Source organism: Lepisosteus oculatus, chromosome 8 (assembly GCF_040954835.1).
Source record: "Lepisosteus oculatus isolate fLepOcu1 chromosome 8, fLepOcu1.hap2, whole genome shotgun sequence".
Taxonomy (NCBI): domain Eukaryota; kingdom Metazoa; phylum Chordata; class Actinopteri; order Semionotiformes; family Lepisosteidae; genus Lepisosteus; species Lepisosteus oculatus.
In genome coordinates this window covers 20,944,525-20,960,984 of record NC_090703.1, presented here as the reverse complement: position 1 = coordinate 20,960,984, position 16,460 = coordinate 20,944,525, and the positions used below count along the sequence as shown (strand labels likewise).

General features: G+C 44.6%; 1 protein-coding gene across 1 annotated transcript in view; it reads left to right on the top strand.

Moving 5' to 3' along the window:
• Nucleotides 1-16,460, top strand: part of sptb (spectrin, beta, erythrocytic) — a 62,585-nt gene that overhangs the window by 30,963 nt on the left and 15,162 nt on the right. Inside the window, exons 10-27 of the mRNA XM_006632597.3 lie at nt 45-162; nt 335-493; nt 1,068-1,370; nt 2,466-2,616; nt 3,333-4,203; nt 4,444-4,581; nt 5,290-6,046; nt 6,311-6,513; nt 7,963-8,053; nt 8,164-8,310; nt 9,167-9,430; nt 10,098-10,322; nt 11,550-11,639; nt 12,600-12,878; nt 13,211-13,341; nt 13,558-13,762; nt 14,313-14,687; nt 15,525-15,769. Of these exons, the coding sequence (XP_006632660.2) occupies nt 45-162; nt 335-493; nt 1,068-1,370; nt 2,466-2,616; nt 3,333-4,203; nt 4,444-4,581; nt 5,290-6,046; nt 6,311-6,513; nt 7,963-8,053; nt 8,164-8,310; nt 9,167-9,430; nt 10,098-10,322; nt 11,550-11,639; nt 12,600-12,878; nt 13,211-13,341; nt 13,558-13,762; nt 14,313-14,687; nt 15,525-15,769 (4,752 nt within the window). The remainder of the gene's footprint in view (nt 1-44; nt 163-334; nt 494-1,067; nt 1,371-2,465; nt 2,617-3,332; nt 4,204-4,443; nt 4,582-5,289; nt 6,047-6,310; nt 6,514-7,962; nt 8,054-8,163; nt 8,311-9,166; nt 9,431-10,097; nt 10,323-11,549; nt 11,640-12,599; nt 12,879-13,210; nt 13,342-13,557; nt 13,763-14,312; nt 14,688-15,524; nt 15,770-16,460) is intronic.

Genomic DNA, 16,460 nt, shown 5'->3' with positions numbered 1-16,460 from the left:
TAATCCTGTGAAACCGCACCCTCAACCCTACATTTTTTCCTCAGGTTCCAGGAGAAAGGCAACCTTGAGGTTCTGTTGTTTACCATCCAGAGCCGAATGAGAGCCAACAACCAGAAAGTGTACACACCTCGAGAGGGCGCCCTTGTGTCTGACATCAACAAGGTGAACTTTGAGCAGATGTCTGAGGAGGAGTAGTATGTGATGGCAAACTAATTATCTGAGCCAGGCATACTACTGAAAATCGGGGTTGAAACTTGCTGAATGGACTAGTTAACTCTGCGGTAATTAATTCGATGTTCACCTTGTCCTTACGGTGCGGCCCTGTGTTCTCCAGGCTTGGGAGAATCTGGAGAAGGCTGAGCATGAGAGAGAGCGTATCCTGAGGAATGAGCTCATCAGGCAGGAAAAGCTGGAGCAGCTTGCCCGTCGCTTTGACAGGAAAGCCGCCATGAGAGAGACCTGGCTTGTGGAAAACCAGAGGCTGGTGGCGCAGGTACTGTAGGCTGCATCGCCAAAAACCAAGACCGGTCTTGATGGAAAATTCCTGAGTTGTTTAGAGTAAGCAACTATAGAAATCGTGTTTGTTTGGTGAAGATGAAATTGGTTTGTTTACCTTTCTCTTTACGGCTGGCCAGACTCGTGAACAGAGGTCAGTGTGCTCCCGGGTCTGTTTTATTGGGAGTGAGGAGGCACCTCTTCCTACATCACCATCTGTTAGTGTGTTAAATAAATGTATGTATCTGCAGAGTCTATAGACTACGGGAATTCAAGCAAGAAGGTTGTAGACCCAGATCCAGAGGCTAAGTGAATAAGCACATAGAATAATTTAGCTGGCCATTACATGAGTGTTGAGACACTATTCAAATAAGGTTTATGTGCACAACATTTAAGGACCATGTTTACTGTAGGTCTTAAGGGACCTTTCTCAAACAGGTTTTCTTTTTGTAATACTTTTAATACTAATATACAGTACTACTATTTGTACATGCTTTCACGGCAGTAGAAAACTGACAAAATCTTTATTTTCAAGGGATAAAACAGAACCGGCCTCATTTCCTTCCTTTCAGGATAACTTTGGCTATGACTTGCCTGCAGTGGAGGCAGCAAAGAAGAAGCACGAGGCCATTGAGACGGACATCGCAGCCTACGAGGAGAGAGTGCAGGCCTTAGTGGCGGTGTCCGAGGAGCTGGAGGCTGAGAAGTACCACGATGCCAAGCGGATCAATGCACGGAAGGACAACATCCTGAGGCTGTGGGAGTACTTGCTGGAGCTCCTGAGTGCCCGGCGCGGCCGTCTGGAGACTAACCTGACCCTGCAGAAGACCTTCCAAGAGATGCTGCACATCATCGGCTGGATGGACGAGATGAAGGTGCTGTACTGTCGAGGGCAGGACTGCGGCTTGCTGGTGCTGGCCTTTAGTTATAAACACCGTTCCCAGAAAGTGAACACATCACATAGGAAGTAAGACACAAAATGGTGTGTGCCGTTTGGGGTGAAAAAAGTCTAGGCTGATCTTACAGAAGTATAAAAGAACCACTGTGTGTTTGATTGAGGCACGTCTCTCATTTAACACTGCACTCTAGAAGAAATTGCATCCATTTTCTAACCACATCTTCCAAGTTAGGGTCGCAGGGGAATAGCAAGCAATGGGCACAAGGCAGGGTACACCCTGGATGGGACACATGTCCATGGCAAAGCGAACACAAACACAGACACAAATGCGACGAACTCACACCAGAGCCAATCTACCATGAAGCCAATTAACCTGTACTGTATGTCTTTGTGCTGTGGGACTGGAGGAAACCCATGCAAACTCAGACAGTACAAACTCCACGGCGATAGCATTCCAGGTGTGGAGTTGAACCTAAGACACAACACTCCGAACTCGGGACACTGTGGCATGGCAATGCTAACTGCATCACTGTGCTGCCCAGAAGACTTAATCATTTTATCTAAAAATAAATCTGATTTCTAAGACATTTTTCTCTTCAGGGATGACTGTAGAAAGTAAACAAATTTCATTAGAGAATTATATCTTAAATACTGCACAGGTGTTTACAGACACATTATTCTGCTTTTTAAAAACAAAATTCTCATCATATGTTTCTAGATTTTAATATATTATGATGATAACAAGTATGTATTCTTTATCTTAATATTTAATTATTTTGAAATATGCCTTTCTGCTTTAATCTCTTACAAAAGAGATAACCTGGTCCGGAAAAGCTGTCAACCAGTTATTCTTATAATTTGCCCAAAACCTAAACCTAAAAGCAGAAAAGTTGTTTAATTCTTGAAGTAGGAAGGGGACACTTCACCCACCTATCCTGGAACAGTTAGATCTCCTTGTGCCCAGTGACCCTCATTATAACACTGAAAAACCTTGAGTTCCAGAGAGGACAGAGGAGTTTGCAAAGCTCTTTTTGCGATGGTGCTAATATTCCTGGGCTTGTGCGCTTCTCAGACTCGGCTCCTGTCCCCTGATTTTGGGAAGCACCTGCTGGAAGTGGAGGACCTGCTGCAGAAGCACGCACTGGTGGAGGCCGACATCGCTGTGCAGGCAGACAGAGTGAGGTCAGCCAACGCCACCAGCCTCCAGTTCGCCGAGGGAGACGGTACGGAGCAGCATCGCCCGTCTTCATTCGCAACCCCGTGAGCTAGAGGGGCTGCACAGCCTCCTCCTTGCATTCTCAAGAGCTGGGAGTTTTCAGCTTTGTATGCTACAGTAACTACACATTAAATATGCAATTAAAAGAACAGCACAGAGGGGTAGTATACAGAATAAACACAGAAAAACACAGATCATTTAGTGGTGACTTCCAAACATCATTCCTCTTCATTCATCATCTCCCTACATCTGCGGTGACATTGTCAGCTGTGTTTTCTAACTCATCAGCATTTTAGAATAACTTAAAAGTGCTTAGAATAATTTTCTTTCTCTTGCATATTTCAACGGTCCATGTTGTTAGACTTAAAATTTCTTCTTAAGACGTGATTTTGGGAAGCAGCTGTCTTACAGATCACATATGAATGACACCTATTGAAGCACCATTTTTAAAGCTGACACTTTAGGATTTTGTTGATTAAAGAAGCTTGGAAGCTTGGAATTAAACACTTAAAATGTAATTTGGGCCCATTCACACAGTAGTGGCTCTTGGAAGCAATAGTACTACGCATGTGTGTGTTTGCATAAACCCATGAATATGGAAGAGCCATACAGAAAATCCAACAAACCTTTTACTAGTTCAGATCACCATCTTGCAGCGCGCACTGCCAAGAACATCAGAGAAAATATTTGTCAACACGTCAACCCTTGTGATTCGTTTTGAAGGCTACAAGCCGTGTGATCCCCAAGTGATCCAGGACCGAGTACAGCACCTGGACCTGTGCTATCAGGAGCTCTGTGCCCTGGCAGCCCAGCGCAAGGCCCGACTGGAGCAGTCGAGGAGGCTGTGGAACTTCTTCTGGGAGATGGCAGAGATTGAGAGCTGGATCAAGGAAAAGGAGCAGATCTTCTCCTCCCTGGATTACGGGAAGGACCTGACCAGCGTGCTGATCTTGCAGAGCAAGCACAGCGCCTTTGAGGACGAGCTGGCGGCACGGCGGGCTCATCTACAGCAGACAGTGACGGAGGGCGAGAGGATGGTCCAGGCGAAGCACTTTGGGGCTCCCAAGGTCAAGCAGCGCACGGCGGACGTGGTTCAGCAGTGGGAACAGCTGGAAGACCTGGCTGCCTTCCGTAGGCGCAACCTCCAGGACACCCAGAGGTACTTTCAGTTCCAAGGGGACGCGGATGACTTGAAGGCCTGGCTGCTGGACGCCCGCCGCCTCATGTCCAGCGATGACGTGGGTCATGACGAGTATTCGACGGAGCTCCTGCTGAAGAAGCACAGAGACCTTCACGACGAGGCGCTGAAGAACGGGGCTACCCTCGAAACCCTGAGCAAGCAGGCAGACAGCTTGCCAGAGGAGCTCCGCAACACCCCTGACATCCAGCGCCGGCTGAACGACATCAGGGATCTGTATGTGGACCTTCTGTCCCGGTCCGAACTGCGTAAGAAGAAACTGCAGGATGCCTTGGCACTCTACACTATCTTCAGCGACACGGATGCCTGTGAATTGTGGATGAACCAGAAGGAAACGTGGCTGGTGGGGCTAAAGACCCCCAAGAAGTTGGAGGACCTTGAAGTGGTCCAGAACAGGTACTAGTCGCCTTGATCATCACATTACAGGTTTTACAGCATTCTAAAAAAGTAAACCATTTAAGAAGCCTTTCTTCTTCCGGGGGTCTTAGAGATTGTTAACGAGCAACACATGTTGGTTAGCCACTTCGTGTTCATATCCGGGGGAAAAGGATTTAAATACAAACTCAGGCTTCTGGGGCAGATTTGATTCCAGCCCTGTTTGGAACTTAATTTTTTCTTCTTTTTTTTTCGGCGAAGGTTGGAAATTCTGGGCCAGGAAATGGACAACGTTGAGTCCCGAGTTGAAAATGTCAACAAAGCAGCCAAACAGCTAGAGGACAGCCGGCACCCCAGTATGAGGGAGGTGAAAGACTGTCAGAACCATCTTAACAGGAGGTGAGCAGAACTGTGTGCTGGGTTTTCTGCTGTTCTGGTGATGAAGCATGTGTGTCTCTCTTAGCTCTTTTATCAATTTGCATATGAGTCTATGCCCCTTAATATAACTATTTGACTCTTATATTTGAAATAGAGGGTGAATTGATAAAGTATTGCAGTAGAACCAGTGCATTGTCAATTCTCTTTTCTCTTTACTATTTTATTTTAACATGCTGCACTCTTTCAATGTAAATTGGATCAGCTTCCTCGAGTGTGCAACAGCACTGTCTGGAATAGGTATTTGGGATATCTTGTACACTGTATATATATCCTTATTCTCCAAAGTAGCATACTAAAATGTTGCTCTGTGGGTTTTTAATGGCTCTGGTTATAACTTTGATGTTGGATCTGAACTAAAAGGCACACCTTGCTCCTATTAGAAACAACTTAGATAGATGATTACTACAATTAGGTGAAAAATGATGGCAGTAATCCCTTGCTAGCCTATTTCTGAAGGATTGAAACTTGTGCTGTATAATATCTAAATGTATATAGCATAAATAGTTTTTTCACTTATTCTTTCTTTAAGACGGTCGATGTGAATTATGTCGATCCCCCATTAATAGATTATTCTAAAAATGATACATTCCGGTTGAAAGTATTAGGGGCTCTAGGGAAGCTCAGCCGAATGAGCGACAGACTGATCCAGCTTTGTCGCTGTGATTGCAGGTGGGCTGCCTTTAAGAAGATGGTGGAGGAGAAGAAGAGGAACGTGGACTTTGCTCTCAGTCTGCACAATTATGGGCTGGAGTGCGACGAGACTCAGACCTGGATCCAGGAGAAGACGCGGGTGATCGAATCCACCCAGTACCTGGGTAATGACCTCGCTGCAGTCATGACCATCCAGAGGAAGCTCTATGGCATGGAGAGAGACCTGGCAGCAATCCAAGACAAGCTGAATTTCCTCAAGGGGGAGGCACAGCGGCTGGCAGCCGAGCACCCAGAGAACGCCAAGGACATCCTGGGCCGGGAGAGGGAGCTGGACAGGGCCTGGGAGGAGCTGCGGCAGACCCTGAAGGACCGGGGGGAGTCCCTGGGTGAGGTCAGCAAGCTGCAGACCTTCCTCCAAGATCTGGATGACTTCCAGGCCTGGCTTTTTAAGACGCAGAAGGGCATCGCGTCCGAAGAGATGCCCAACTCCCTCCCGGAGGCCGAGCAGCTTCTCAGCCTCCACGACGCCATCAGAGATGACATGAACCAGCACGAGGAGGACTATCACCGGGTGAAGGACACGGGTGCCGTGGTGACCGAAGGGGAGACCGACCCTCAGTACCAGCAGCTAGAACAGAGGCTGAAGGGGCTGGACACTGGCTGGGATGAGCTGCGCAGGATGTGGGCCAGTAGGAAGAACTTCTTGGGCCAGGGGCTGGACTTCCAGCAGTTCCTCAGAGATGCCAAGCAAGCAGAGTCCATTCTGAACAGCCAGGTACTGTCCATTGTCAGTCCCGTCTTCCTGTTTTGGATGGCTTTTGCAGTAGCTTTCTTAAATTCTTAAAATTAGATAAAAGGTTCATGTGTGGTATGAGAAGTTGAATTCCTAATGCAAAAGAGCTAAAATGGTCAGTATCCAAGAACCTGGATCTTTAAGGTTTTGTAAACCTATATCTTTAGTACAAATTAATACATCTCAGTTACATCTTCATTAACCCGCTTTCTTCTTTGAAGCTCCAACCCATTTTCATTGTTTCAGGAATACACTCTTGCGCACTCTGAGCGACCAGACACTCTGGATGGTGCTGAGACAGCTTTGCGAAAGCATGAAGATTTCATGAACACCATGGCTGCCAATGAAGAAAAGATTGCCGATGCCGTTGACAGTGGGCAAAGACTGGTAGACAGTGGAAACATTTACTCAGAGAGGGTTAAGGATAAGATTCAGTCAATTAAAGACAGGTACACTATCTGTTGTCCTAGTATTATGCCAGCTTCCAGGGAAGAACTTAAACTGACTACACAGAAACAGGAATTTCACTCAAAATAATGTGTGTTTGCAGGCTCTGTTGCTCTTGCATTTCAGTTTTCTTATTTAGATCTTTGTCTTTTAATTCTGGTAAAGTCCAAAGTGCCAATCTAATACCCAAATGTGTCTGTGCATTTACAGTAATCCCTTGATCACAACAACTGAATATCACTTTTTTGAGCAGCCAAAATGAAGTGTTGTATTAGCTATCCATCACATTTGCTTATAATATCTAATAGATTCATTGTCAAGTGTTCCTCCTCATTAATTAACCCTTTATTGAAACAATATGTACATTGATTTAAACCATATTTTTTATTTAAGATGATTACCTGGACATACTGTGAACAGAGCATGTAGTACACCCTTTGAGTGTAGTACAACAACATTGTCCCACTCAGGATTTGAACCTGAAGTCCTTCACAGTCTGGAGTCCACAGCTTTTGACTATTACTGCATGCTGCCCTACTTAAACATTCCTCTCCACACCTACTGTCTACACCTGTCTACACTTGGCTGATGTCAGTTACTGGATTTGCATAACAAGGAACACATTTTGCTATAGAACAAAATGTTTGACATTCACTCTGGTAATATTTATTTAAAATTACTCATATTGCAAGAACCTGTTCTGTGCACACTCGTCAGTATAATGCCAAAATAGAGAGCTGAGAGAATTTATCTACTCGTTCATTTCCTAACTGCTTCTTCTAATACAGAATGCCAGTCCATCACAGGGTACACATGGACAGAAACACAGATACGCACACACTCACACCTGTGTCAAGTTTTCAGGAAGCTACTTAACCCACCAGTATGTTTTTGGACTGTGGGGGGAAAAAACAAGGCACCTGGAGAAAACACATGTGGAGTCTGTATGTTCTCATGCTAACCAATGCTAACCACTGCGCCACCATGCTGTGTTGAGTAACTAAATTATTTCATTTTGAAGGCTTTGAAGCAGCATTCCATTACCGAATGAATATTTAGATGTAAGAATAATCATGTTTTCCATCTGTCATCAGATTGTAAAGTGCTGTTTGTCTAGACATTGTTGATGGTCTCTTGTTCTATAATCTAATTTGACATCAGGCTAGAAAGGTTCTACTGTTTCCAGTAAGTCGAACTGGTTTAAGCCTTGCTGCAGCACTATACAAATCCCCCATTAAAATGGGTATTGATCTTAAAGTGCACTGAGTGGCTCAGCTAAGTATTTATACTAGGTGCTCCATGTGTTAAGTATCTGTATTATAGTCCACATTATAAGTCTCAATGGAATTGTGTTCATACTTGTACATCATGGTATGTATATATTCATTGAAACATGAGCAAACACGGGATATGAGGATAATACATTTATGTGCTCATCTGTGTTTCTCTAGGTACAAGTCTAATCAAAGAAAAGCCAAGGAGGTGTCTGCTAAACTTAAAGACAACCGAGACCTTCAGCATTTCCTGCAGAACACCCAGGATGTAAGTGTGGTCAGATCTGGCTATTTCTGTGAGTTCGAGCTGGGAGTTTGCCATTTTGTGACATTATAACCGCTGGAGCTGTGCTGTTACGTCTTTCCTCCTTCCCCCAGCTCATGCTGTGGATCAATGAGAAGATGCTGACGGCTCAGGACACCTCGTACGATGAGGCCCGAAATCTGCACAGCAAGTGGCAGAAGCACCAGGCTTTCATGGCAGAGCTGGCTTCCAACAAGGGCTGGCTGAACAAGATCGACCAGGTGAGGACAGTGGGACTGCTGGCGGCCAAATCATTTCAAACACTCTCAAGATGCGAAGAACCGACTCAAGAAATGATTGAGTTCTTTGGATCGATAAGCTGCTAACATCCAAATGGGACAGGCTTCCTCTCATTTGTTATCTGCTCTTATTTTAACTTAATGTTTCAGAATTTCATTTTCTCCCTTTTTATCCCGTGGTGTTTGCTTGGAGTAAATTTAAGATCACTTTCTATGCAGAAGCCTTTCTATGCAGTAACTATTCCCAGCCTCTTTTTACCAGATTCACGTTTCTGCATAAATTGTGAAGTTTACTTTAAAGCAGTGCAAGTTGATGAAACACAAAAACAGTGAAGAAAAGAAGATCCCATGTTTCTGGTAGTGCTACTGTACATATGCAATGCTTACAAACCGCTCATAAACCTTTTTTTTTAGTCAAGAACATGAAAATGTGTGTGTTGATCCTAGATAGAGATTCTGACTAGTAGTGTAGGATAAGCTGCTCTTTAAGCAGAAGCTGTTTTTTTGCTTGGGTGTTGCATTTTCTGCTGTGCAGTTTTAGTAAATGTTTCCAGATTATTGTTCTAACCAGTGATTGAACATTTCTGACTGATTGTGAGAATATATCAGTGTTCCCCTCTGAAATTTGGGGTTAAAAATCCTGTTTTACCTCTCCCAAGACATATAAATTAAATCCTTTGCCATAGTAGTAATACACTAAAAGTTAGAGTTATGATGTCAGTAAGAGCTTTCTTGGGTTGGAAAAAAAAGGCATGTTTTTCTGTGGACGTGATTTGGATGATTCTGATTCGTGGGCAAACTCACGCATCCCTCTTTTGTGTTGGTGGTGTGTGCTCAGGAAGGAGAGGAGCTGATGCGTGCCAAGCCGGAATTTCAACCCATTGTGACGGAGCGCCTGGAGAAACTGCACCGGCTGTGGGACGAGCTGGAGACCACCACCCAGGACAAGGCAAAGACCCTCTTCGACGCCAACCGCTCCGAGCTCTTCGACCAGAGCTACGCTGACCTCGCCAAGTGGCTGCAAGAGACCACTCTGCAGCTGCAAGCGGATGGAGACATCAAGGACCTCACGAGTGCCAATATCCTGCTTAAGAAGCAGCAGGTTGGCCCAGTTTATTACACTACACAACCTAAGTCCATGTACTTGACTATGAACTAATCCATTAAAATGGGATTGGGGAAAAAACGGAAGAAAAAGTTTGGATTTCTGCAATGAAAATAATCACAGAATGGTGTCATTTCATAGTTTAAGAAAGCAACTAAATGTAATGAGATATGATACAAATGTTCTGTAAAATACCACTGCATTATTTTTTGCAGGTACATAAGCACTTGACCTACGTTTCTGTGTAAAAATGAAGTATACTATACATAAAACATTGCCATTGAGCTGTAGAACAAAGTCATGTGGAAACAAATTTTAGCATCAACCAATTAGAGGTTTATCGTACTTACAGAGTCCTGCTTACTGTATCTTCAACATATCCACCTCCCCCTCCCTCTCAGATATCTAATAGATGAATGGTTGTCCCAAACTACTTGATACAATGCTTCACATCCATTTAAACCTTGTCTGTGTGTGTCTGCTTCAGGTCCTGCATGACACTCAGAGCCAAGCTACTACTTCAGGTGCTCTCTTTAATTTTAGTTGTTGTTACAGTGGGACTGCCATTGACCAAGAACAACTATGGCTTCACAGCTTTCCTTTCAATTTTCTGTTCTGTTGCTGGTCCATGTGGCTGAACTGTCTCTCTTCTGTGCCTCACCAGGTGATGGAGAACCAGGTGCAAGAGCACCAGAAAGAGCTGGAGGAGTTGCAGGCCCAGGTTCAGGTTCATGCCCCACTGGGGAAGGAGAGGCCAGAGATGGAGACTAAGCACAAGACCCTGGAGCAGAAGTTTCAGCAGCTCCTCACCCCCCTCCAGGAGCGAAAGGAGAAACTGCTGGCGGCCAAGGCTGTGCATCAGTTCTACCGTGACTTAGCTGACGAAATTGTGAGTAAGCTTCATTCCTTCTTGACTGAGACAGGCTTGTGTTCACCTGGCAGTGTGCTTTACAGGACTGAGACAGTTCATGTTACTGTCCTGATTGGTGTGATTGATTCGTGTCAGTAAGCCATGTTCTTACATTATACAAGATAACTTCAGGAAAATTCATTAGCTGGACCTGCTGTGCTGTATATTGAGACTTAGAAACTTGAGTTATGCAAGATTTTAGACACTGGCCAGCGGACGTCTGATATCGGTATATCGGAACATTTGTCAGGGCCGGTAGGAAGAGGATTCCAGTGACTTAAAACATTCAAGAGCTATGAATACTCATGTGTATGTCTTACATTCTTGAGAGTTTTCATTAGCCAACTGTGAATAGCGTTCGTCAAAAAAGGCAGGGCTTAGTAACTGGCTTTTGAGTGGGTTTGCATATTGTTCACTTTGCAGTAGTGACTCCCGGGATCATCGAAGCATGTGAGCTTACAGTAATTTCATGGAGTGCTAAGTCCCTTGTAAGGCACTGTAGAGCTTACAGTGGCCAATGACGTGCCACTGACAGGATCTCTCCATGTGGCAACTGCAGGGTGCTGAAATGGCAAACAGGGTTAGCAATTCCAGATTGGGTGTGTATAAAGTTGGAAAATAAATGGCAATTCCAAAAGTATTTTTCTATAACTAAGTAACTCCCATCTGAATTAAAATAAAGTACAGTAGGGTCTAACACAATGTTAAATTAGTTGGTAAACCTTTTTTTAAGGCAGTGACTTTACATTTTTGGTAATTAATTCAATGGTGAAGCAGTTTCTCATTTTTGTCACTCTTCCCAATGATCAGTTGTGTGGTGGTGCTGCTGATGAAGAATGGCTGTTGTGTGTCGTTCTGGTGGATCGGTTCTATATAGATCCATATATATGTCTTATATTTCCTTTTGAAGAATTCTATAAATGCAAGAATCTAATGTGAATGTTCCTAAACTAATGCAGAAAGTTCATAGATTAACCAAAAAATATTTAGTTTTAGGACGTGTACAGTGTGGCTCTGTTGTGCTTCCCTGAGAGACAGTAAGTTGAAGCGTGGAAATAATTAACTTGTTCGGTGGCATATTGAAGGTTGTCCTTAACTAAGCTTACTGTACTTTTGAGGAAATTCAAAGTAGGTTTTGTATTTAAGCTGCATTTCCTGTGACACTCTGCTCTTTCCTGTGTTGACATGACGTCTTCATCTTTGCAGCTTTGGGTGGAAGAGCGACTGCCCCTGGCCGAGGCTACCAACCATGGGAAGAACCTGCAGGCTGTCCAGCTGTTGACAAAGAAGAACCAGGTGTGTTCACAGCAGCTGTCTGCATGCAGGAACACAACCTCAGGTTTAATATGTAAAGGCCTAGATGTGTTTCAGGGGTTGTGGTACAAAAATCTAAAACAGTGTTGGAGTGAAATACTCTGGGCCATAAAGCCAGCATATCCACTTGTCACTTAATTTAGGAGAACTTTTAAAAACTTTTTTAAGACACAGTAACAGCAGCTCACAGGCACACAAGCATAAACAGCATAATAAATGCACAAGTTACAGTTTTTTGCTCTGTCAGAAAGTCCGTCTGGAAGCTTCTGGGAACAAATTAAGTGTCTGTTAATTTTTCTACTGTTCTACTTTTTAGGATTTACAATTCTTTCCAAAACATTGTACTTGAAGATATTTCCTGATTCAAGATGTATTGGTGCTTTGTAACTGAGATCGATCTCAGATGAATAAGAGTACAATAGTAAGAGACTGAAATTCAGAGCCCTAAATTGAAGTGCTTTACTTTGGAGATCTAGATTTAGAATAATAATTTTTAGGTATTGTTTTTATTAGTATGCATGCTTCCAATTACATAGGTCAAAACAGTGTTTTCTTGAACTTGAACTTTATTGCCATACAGTATGTAACAGGTACATGTACTGGTACAGTGGAATTCTTACTTAATTCTCATGATTTTTTTAAAAAGGGTAAAAACATGTATTTTTAAATGGATTTATTAATGGATGTTTTTCTGTATTTGTAAATGGATTTTCATTTGAATGTATTGAATTTCTAACATAATATTTCTAACATGCTTATTCCCATGTTGTACAGGAACTTATTTGTAAACTGTTAGACTGTAAAATGAGCAGCCTTGGCACAATGACAACATCTTTTTGTTAAACGCCTAAAACAATAATGGAGCAGGTTACTTGAGAGTGATTGGGCTCTCCTTCTGGAGTAATAATTCAAATGGGAGCTGACCTTAATCTGTTGTACCAGACCCTGCAGAGGGAGATTGAGGGGCACCAACCACGAGTGGATGAGGTCCTGGACAGGGGAGACAGGATGGCCACCTCTGAGAACCCTGAATCAGAGAAGATAAGGCAACAGATGAAGGAGCTTCAGGAAATCTGGGTGAAGCTGCAGGAGGAGACAGCTAAAAGACAGGGGCGCCTGCGGGGGGCTCAAGAAGCCCAGCAGTACTACAATGATGCAGCGGAGGCTGAGGCCTGGATTGGCGAGCAGGAGCTGTACATGATTGCTGATGAAACAGCTAAGGTAACAGTGTGGAAGCTCTATTCACCTCTCGTTTGTGTTAGAACATCCATATCAGCGTATGGACTGTGCACAGTGAACAGTGTGAGTGTATGGACTGTGCACAGTGAACAGTGTGAGTATTGACTGCAGTGTGATTGTATGGACTATGCACAGTCAACAGTGAGTGTATGGGTGGCATTGTGAGTCTATGAACTGCGCACAGTGAACAGTGTGCGGAGGGGGCTGAAGTGTGAGTATGTGGACTATGCACTATCAACAGTGTGAGAATATAGACCATGCATTATAAGTAGTGCTTTGGTACTGTATGTTAACTGTGAGCATTGTGTCTACAGAATGAACAGAGTGCAGTGGTGATGCTGAAGCGACACCTGATCCAGCAGCAGGCTGTGGAGAACTATGCCAATTCTGTCAAGAACCTGGCTGACAGGGCCCAAAAAATGTTGGCTGAGGGCCACCCTGAGGGGTATGCTCCTTCGCCGTGAAATGTCACAGAACTATGTAGAGTATATTTGCATGAAAGTTTCACTCTTCAGTCGTGTTCTTATTATGTTTCTTAATTTACTTTCAGAATTCTTTAATGGTCTTTACTTGGGAAACTCTGTTCGCTTTTATTATGACACTAGACTAGGCGAAAACGCTGAGTGTTCCTAGCTGATAAGGGCCTGTTTGTCTCTACCAGAGAGCAGGTCATCAGATGTCAAGGGCAGGTGGATAAGCAGTACGCCAGTCTGAAAGAGCTGGCAGAGGAGCGCAGGAAGAAGCTGGATCACACCTACCACCTATTCCAGCTGAGCCGTGAGGTGGAAGACCTGGAGCAGTGGATCGCTGAGCGTGACCTGATGGCATCCTCGCAGGAGATGGGGCAGGACATCGACCACGTCACAGTGAGGCTCCCATTTCTCCTATCAAAATCCCCTTCTACTTTTTGTTACCTTCTCTTAACATTCCATTCAAACAGGCTCGTGCCCTCCTGTTAAAGTAACCATTTGCAAATGGACAGAAATTCCTTTTAAGCTAGAGAAGGTGCATTCAAGATACCGCTCTCCACTCCCCACCCCGAACCCTAAACACTGAACATCCATCCATTTTCTAATCCATTTTATCCAGTTCAGGGTCGCAGGGGAGCTGGAGCCTATCCCAGCAAGCAACACCTTGGATAGGACACCAGTCCATTACACACTCTCACACCAGGGCCAGCTTTTACAGAGCTCAATTAACCTACCAGTGTGTCTTTGGACTGTGGGAAACAGGAGCACCCAGAGGAAACCCACACAAACACAGGGATAACACACAAACTGCACACAGATAGTACTCCAGTGATTGAACCCAGTTCCCCAGCTCTGCGAGGCAGGAATGCAAAACCGCCGTGTGGCCCAACTCTAAGCAATAGATTCTGAAAAACCGAAAGCTGACAGGATGCGTTTCCCCCGGCAGCTGCTCAGGGAGAAGTTCCGGGAGTTTGCGCGGGAAACGGGCACCATCGGGCAGGAGCGCGTGGACAACGTGAACCTGCTGATCGACGAGCTGATCGACTCCGGGCACAGCGAGGCGGCCACCATGGCGGAGTGGAAGGACAACGTGAACGAGAGCTGGGGGGACCTGCTGGAACTGATCGACACTCGCACCCAGCTGCTCAACTCCTCCTACGACCTGCACAAGTACTTCTACGATGGCAAGGAGCTGGTGGCCCTCATCCAGGAGAAGCACACGCAGCTCCCCATGGACCTGGGGGGAGACGTCAGCACCGCCGAGTCCTTCCACCGGATGCACGCCGCCTTCGAGAGAGACATCCACTCCCTGGGGAAACAGGTATAACCTCCCTGCTGAGACTGGTGTCCATCAGAGCCACCCTTTACTAGGATTCAGACATTCTCCTCTCTATCCATTTCTGCTCATTTTCTCACTTTATTGGTTGAACATCCTCTGGAATATCACCAATTTTATTCCCTTTAAACATTTAAAAATCACCTCTCCCGTCAGCCACTGTCCTTTTCCTGATTATCTGAGATAACCCATTTTGTCACTGCTTTCTGAAACATGGTATAGGTAAATAGAGACCTGCTCTGTAAATTCAGTTAGTCTGTCTTTTGCCTTTTGGGTTATTGTCACTCTGAAGTATTTACACTATTACCAGTCAGGAGAATTGCACTTTTTCTTATTGCAGGAGGTCATGCAAGTAATATAAACTTACTGTAGCAACTTTACTGTCATGTAGCCCTCTTGAACTTCAGTAGTCATTGAATATAGTACACAATGTAAATGAATGAAGCCTCATTTACTCCTAATTCTTTGTATAGTATGAGGGTCCCGCACACAAACATACATACTGTATACAACGACAACAGAGACACAGTGACAAAAGCTGACAACTAGATTTGAACATAAGACAAACAAGAGACCTTTTACCCCATTGGGCCTTTTGATAGTAGTTAATTGACCTAAGAACCTCATCCAGATGTTTCTTGAACCTGGACTTCAAAAGCATAGCTGGGAAGCTTGTTCCACAATCCCACAAGGGTAAGAAAGGTACCAATTGTGTGAAATATGGTGCAGAAGGGCCTGCTGGAATAACATTTGGGAAGGAAAAGGCTGCTGGCTGAGTTCAGGCACATTGTATCTTATCCCAACTCCCACCCCATTCCCCAGGTCAAGCAGTTCCAGGAGACGGCCGCTCGCCTGCATGCGCAGTACGCTGGGGACCAGGCCGCCGCCATCCAGGCCACTGAGCACGAGGTGGTGGAGGCGTGGAAGGCTCTGCTAGACGCCTGCGACGGGCGGCGCTCGCAGCTGGTGAACACCGCCGACAAGTTCCGCTTTTTCAGCTTGGTGCGTGACCTCATGGCCTGGATGGAGAGCATCATCCAGCAGATAGAAACACAGGAGAAGCCCAGGTAGGCCTCACCCAGAGTGCACTGGAAAGCTAGAGAGGAGGCGCCCAGGCAGGTGTTTAATAATTCAAAATTGAATAAGGAGAAGGATCCTCCTCCTATTCATTACACAGGCTCCGTATGCATCTCCTATGCAAAATGAACTGCAAATTCCAAACCCACTTAACAGCGGCTTTCCAGTAGGTTGATAGTAAAAGACTTTTGCACACACAAATGCACCTCAACGCATCATGTATGAAATTTGGAATCTGCAGCCTGATTCTAATTTTGATTTGACCCTGGCCGAGAATTACTGCTAGACTTTAGTAAGGTTTAATCCCCTCCATCTGGGTTTCGGTGCATCAGTAATGATACATTTAAGGCTGTTTAGACAACAACAGGTCAATAACAATCTACTTAAGACAAGCTGAGGACAGATCACAGATTAATTTTGCTAACTTTTTGGGCAACTGTGCAACTGCTGGAAAGTCTTTCTGAAACCCAAAACTGAGTACAGAAGGTTTTGAAAAGAATTATTAAAATATCTACTCTTAGAGACAAATTTGTCTAAAAAATTAAGGAAGAGCTCAGCTGAATACTGGGTTTGGGATATATCAGATGAGCGATTTCACCAAGAGTAGATTGGGAACATTGTTAATATCCAAGCTGCATAGAATCTGCCTGTTCCAAAACAATTACCGATTAACAATGTACA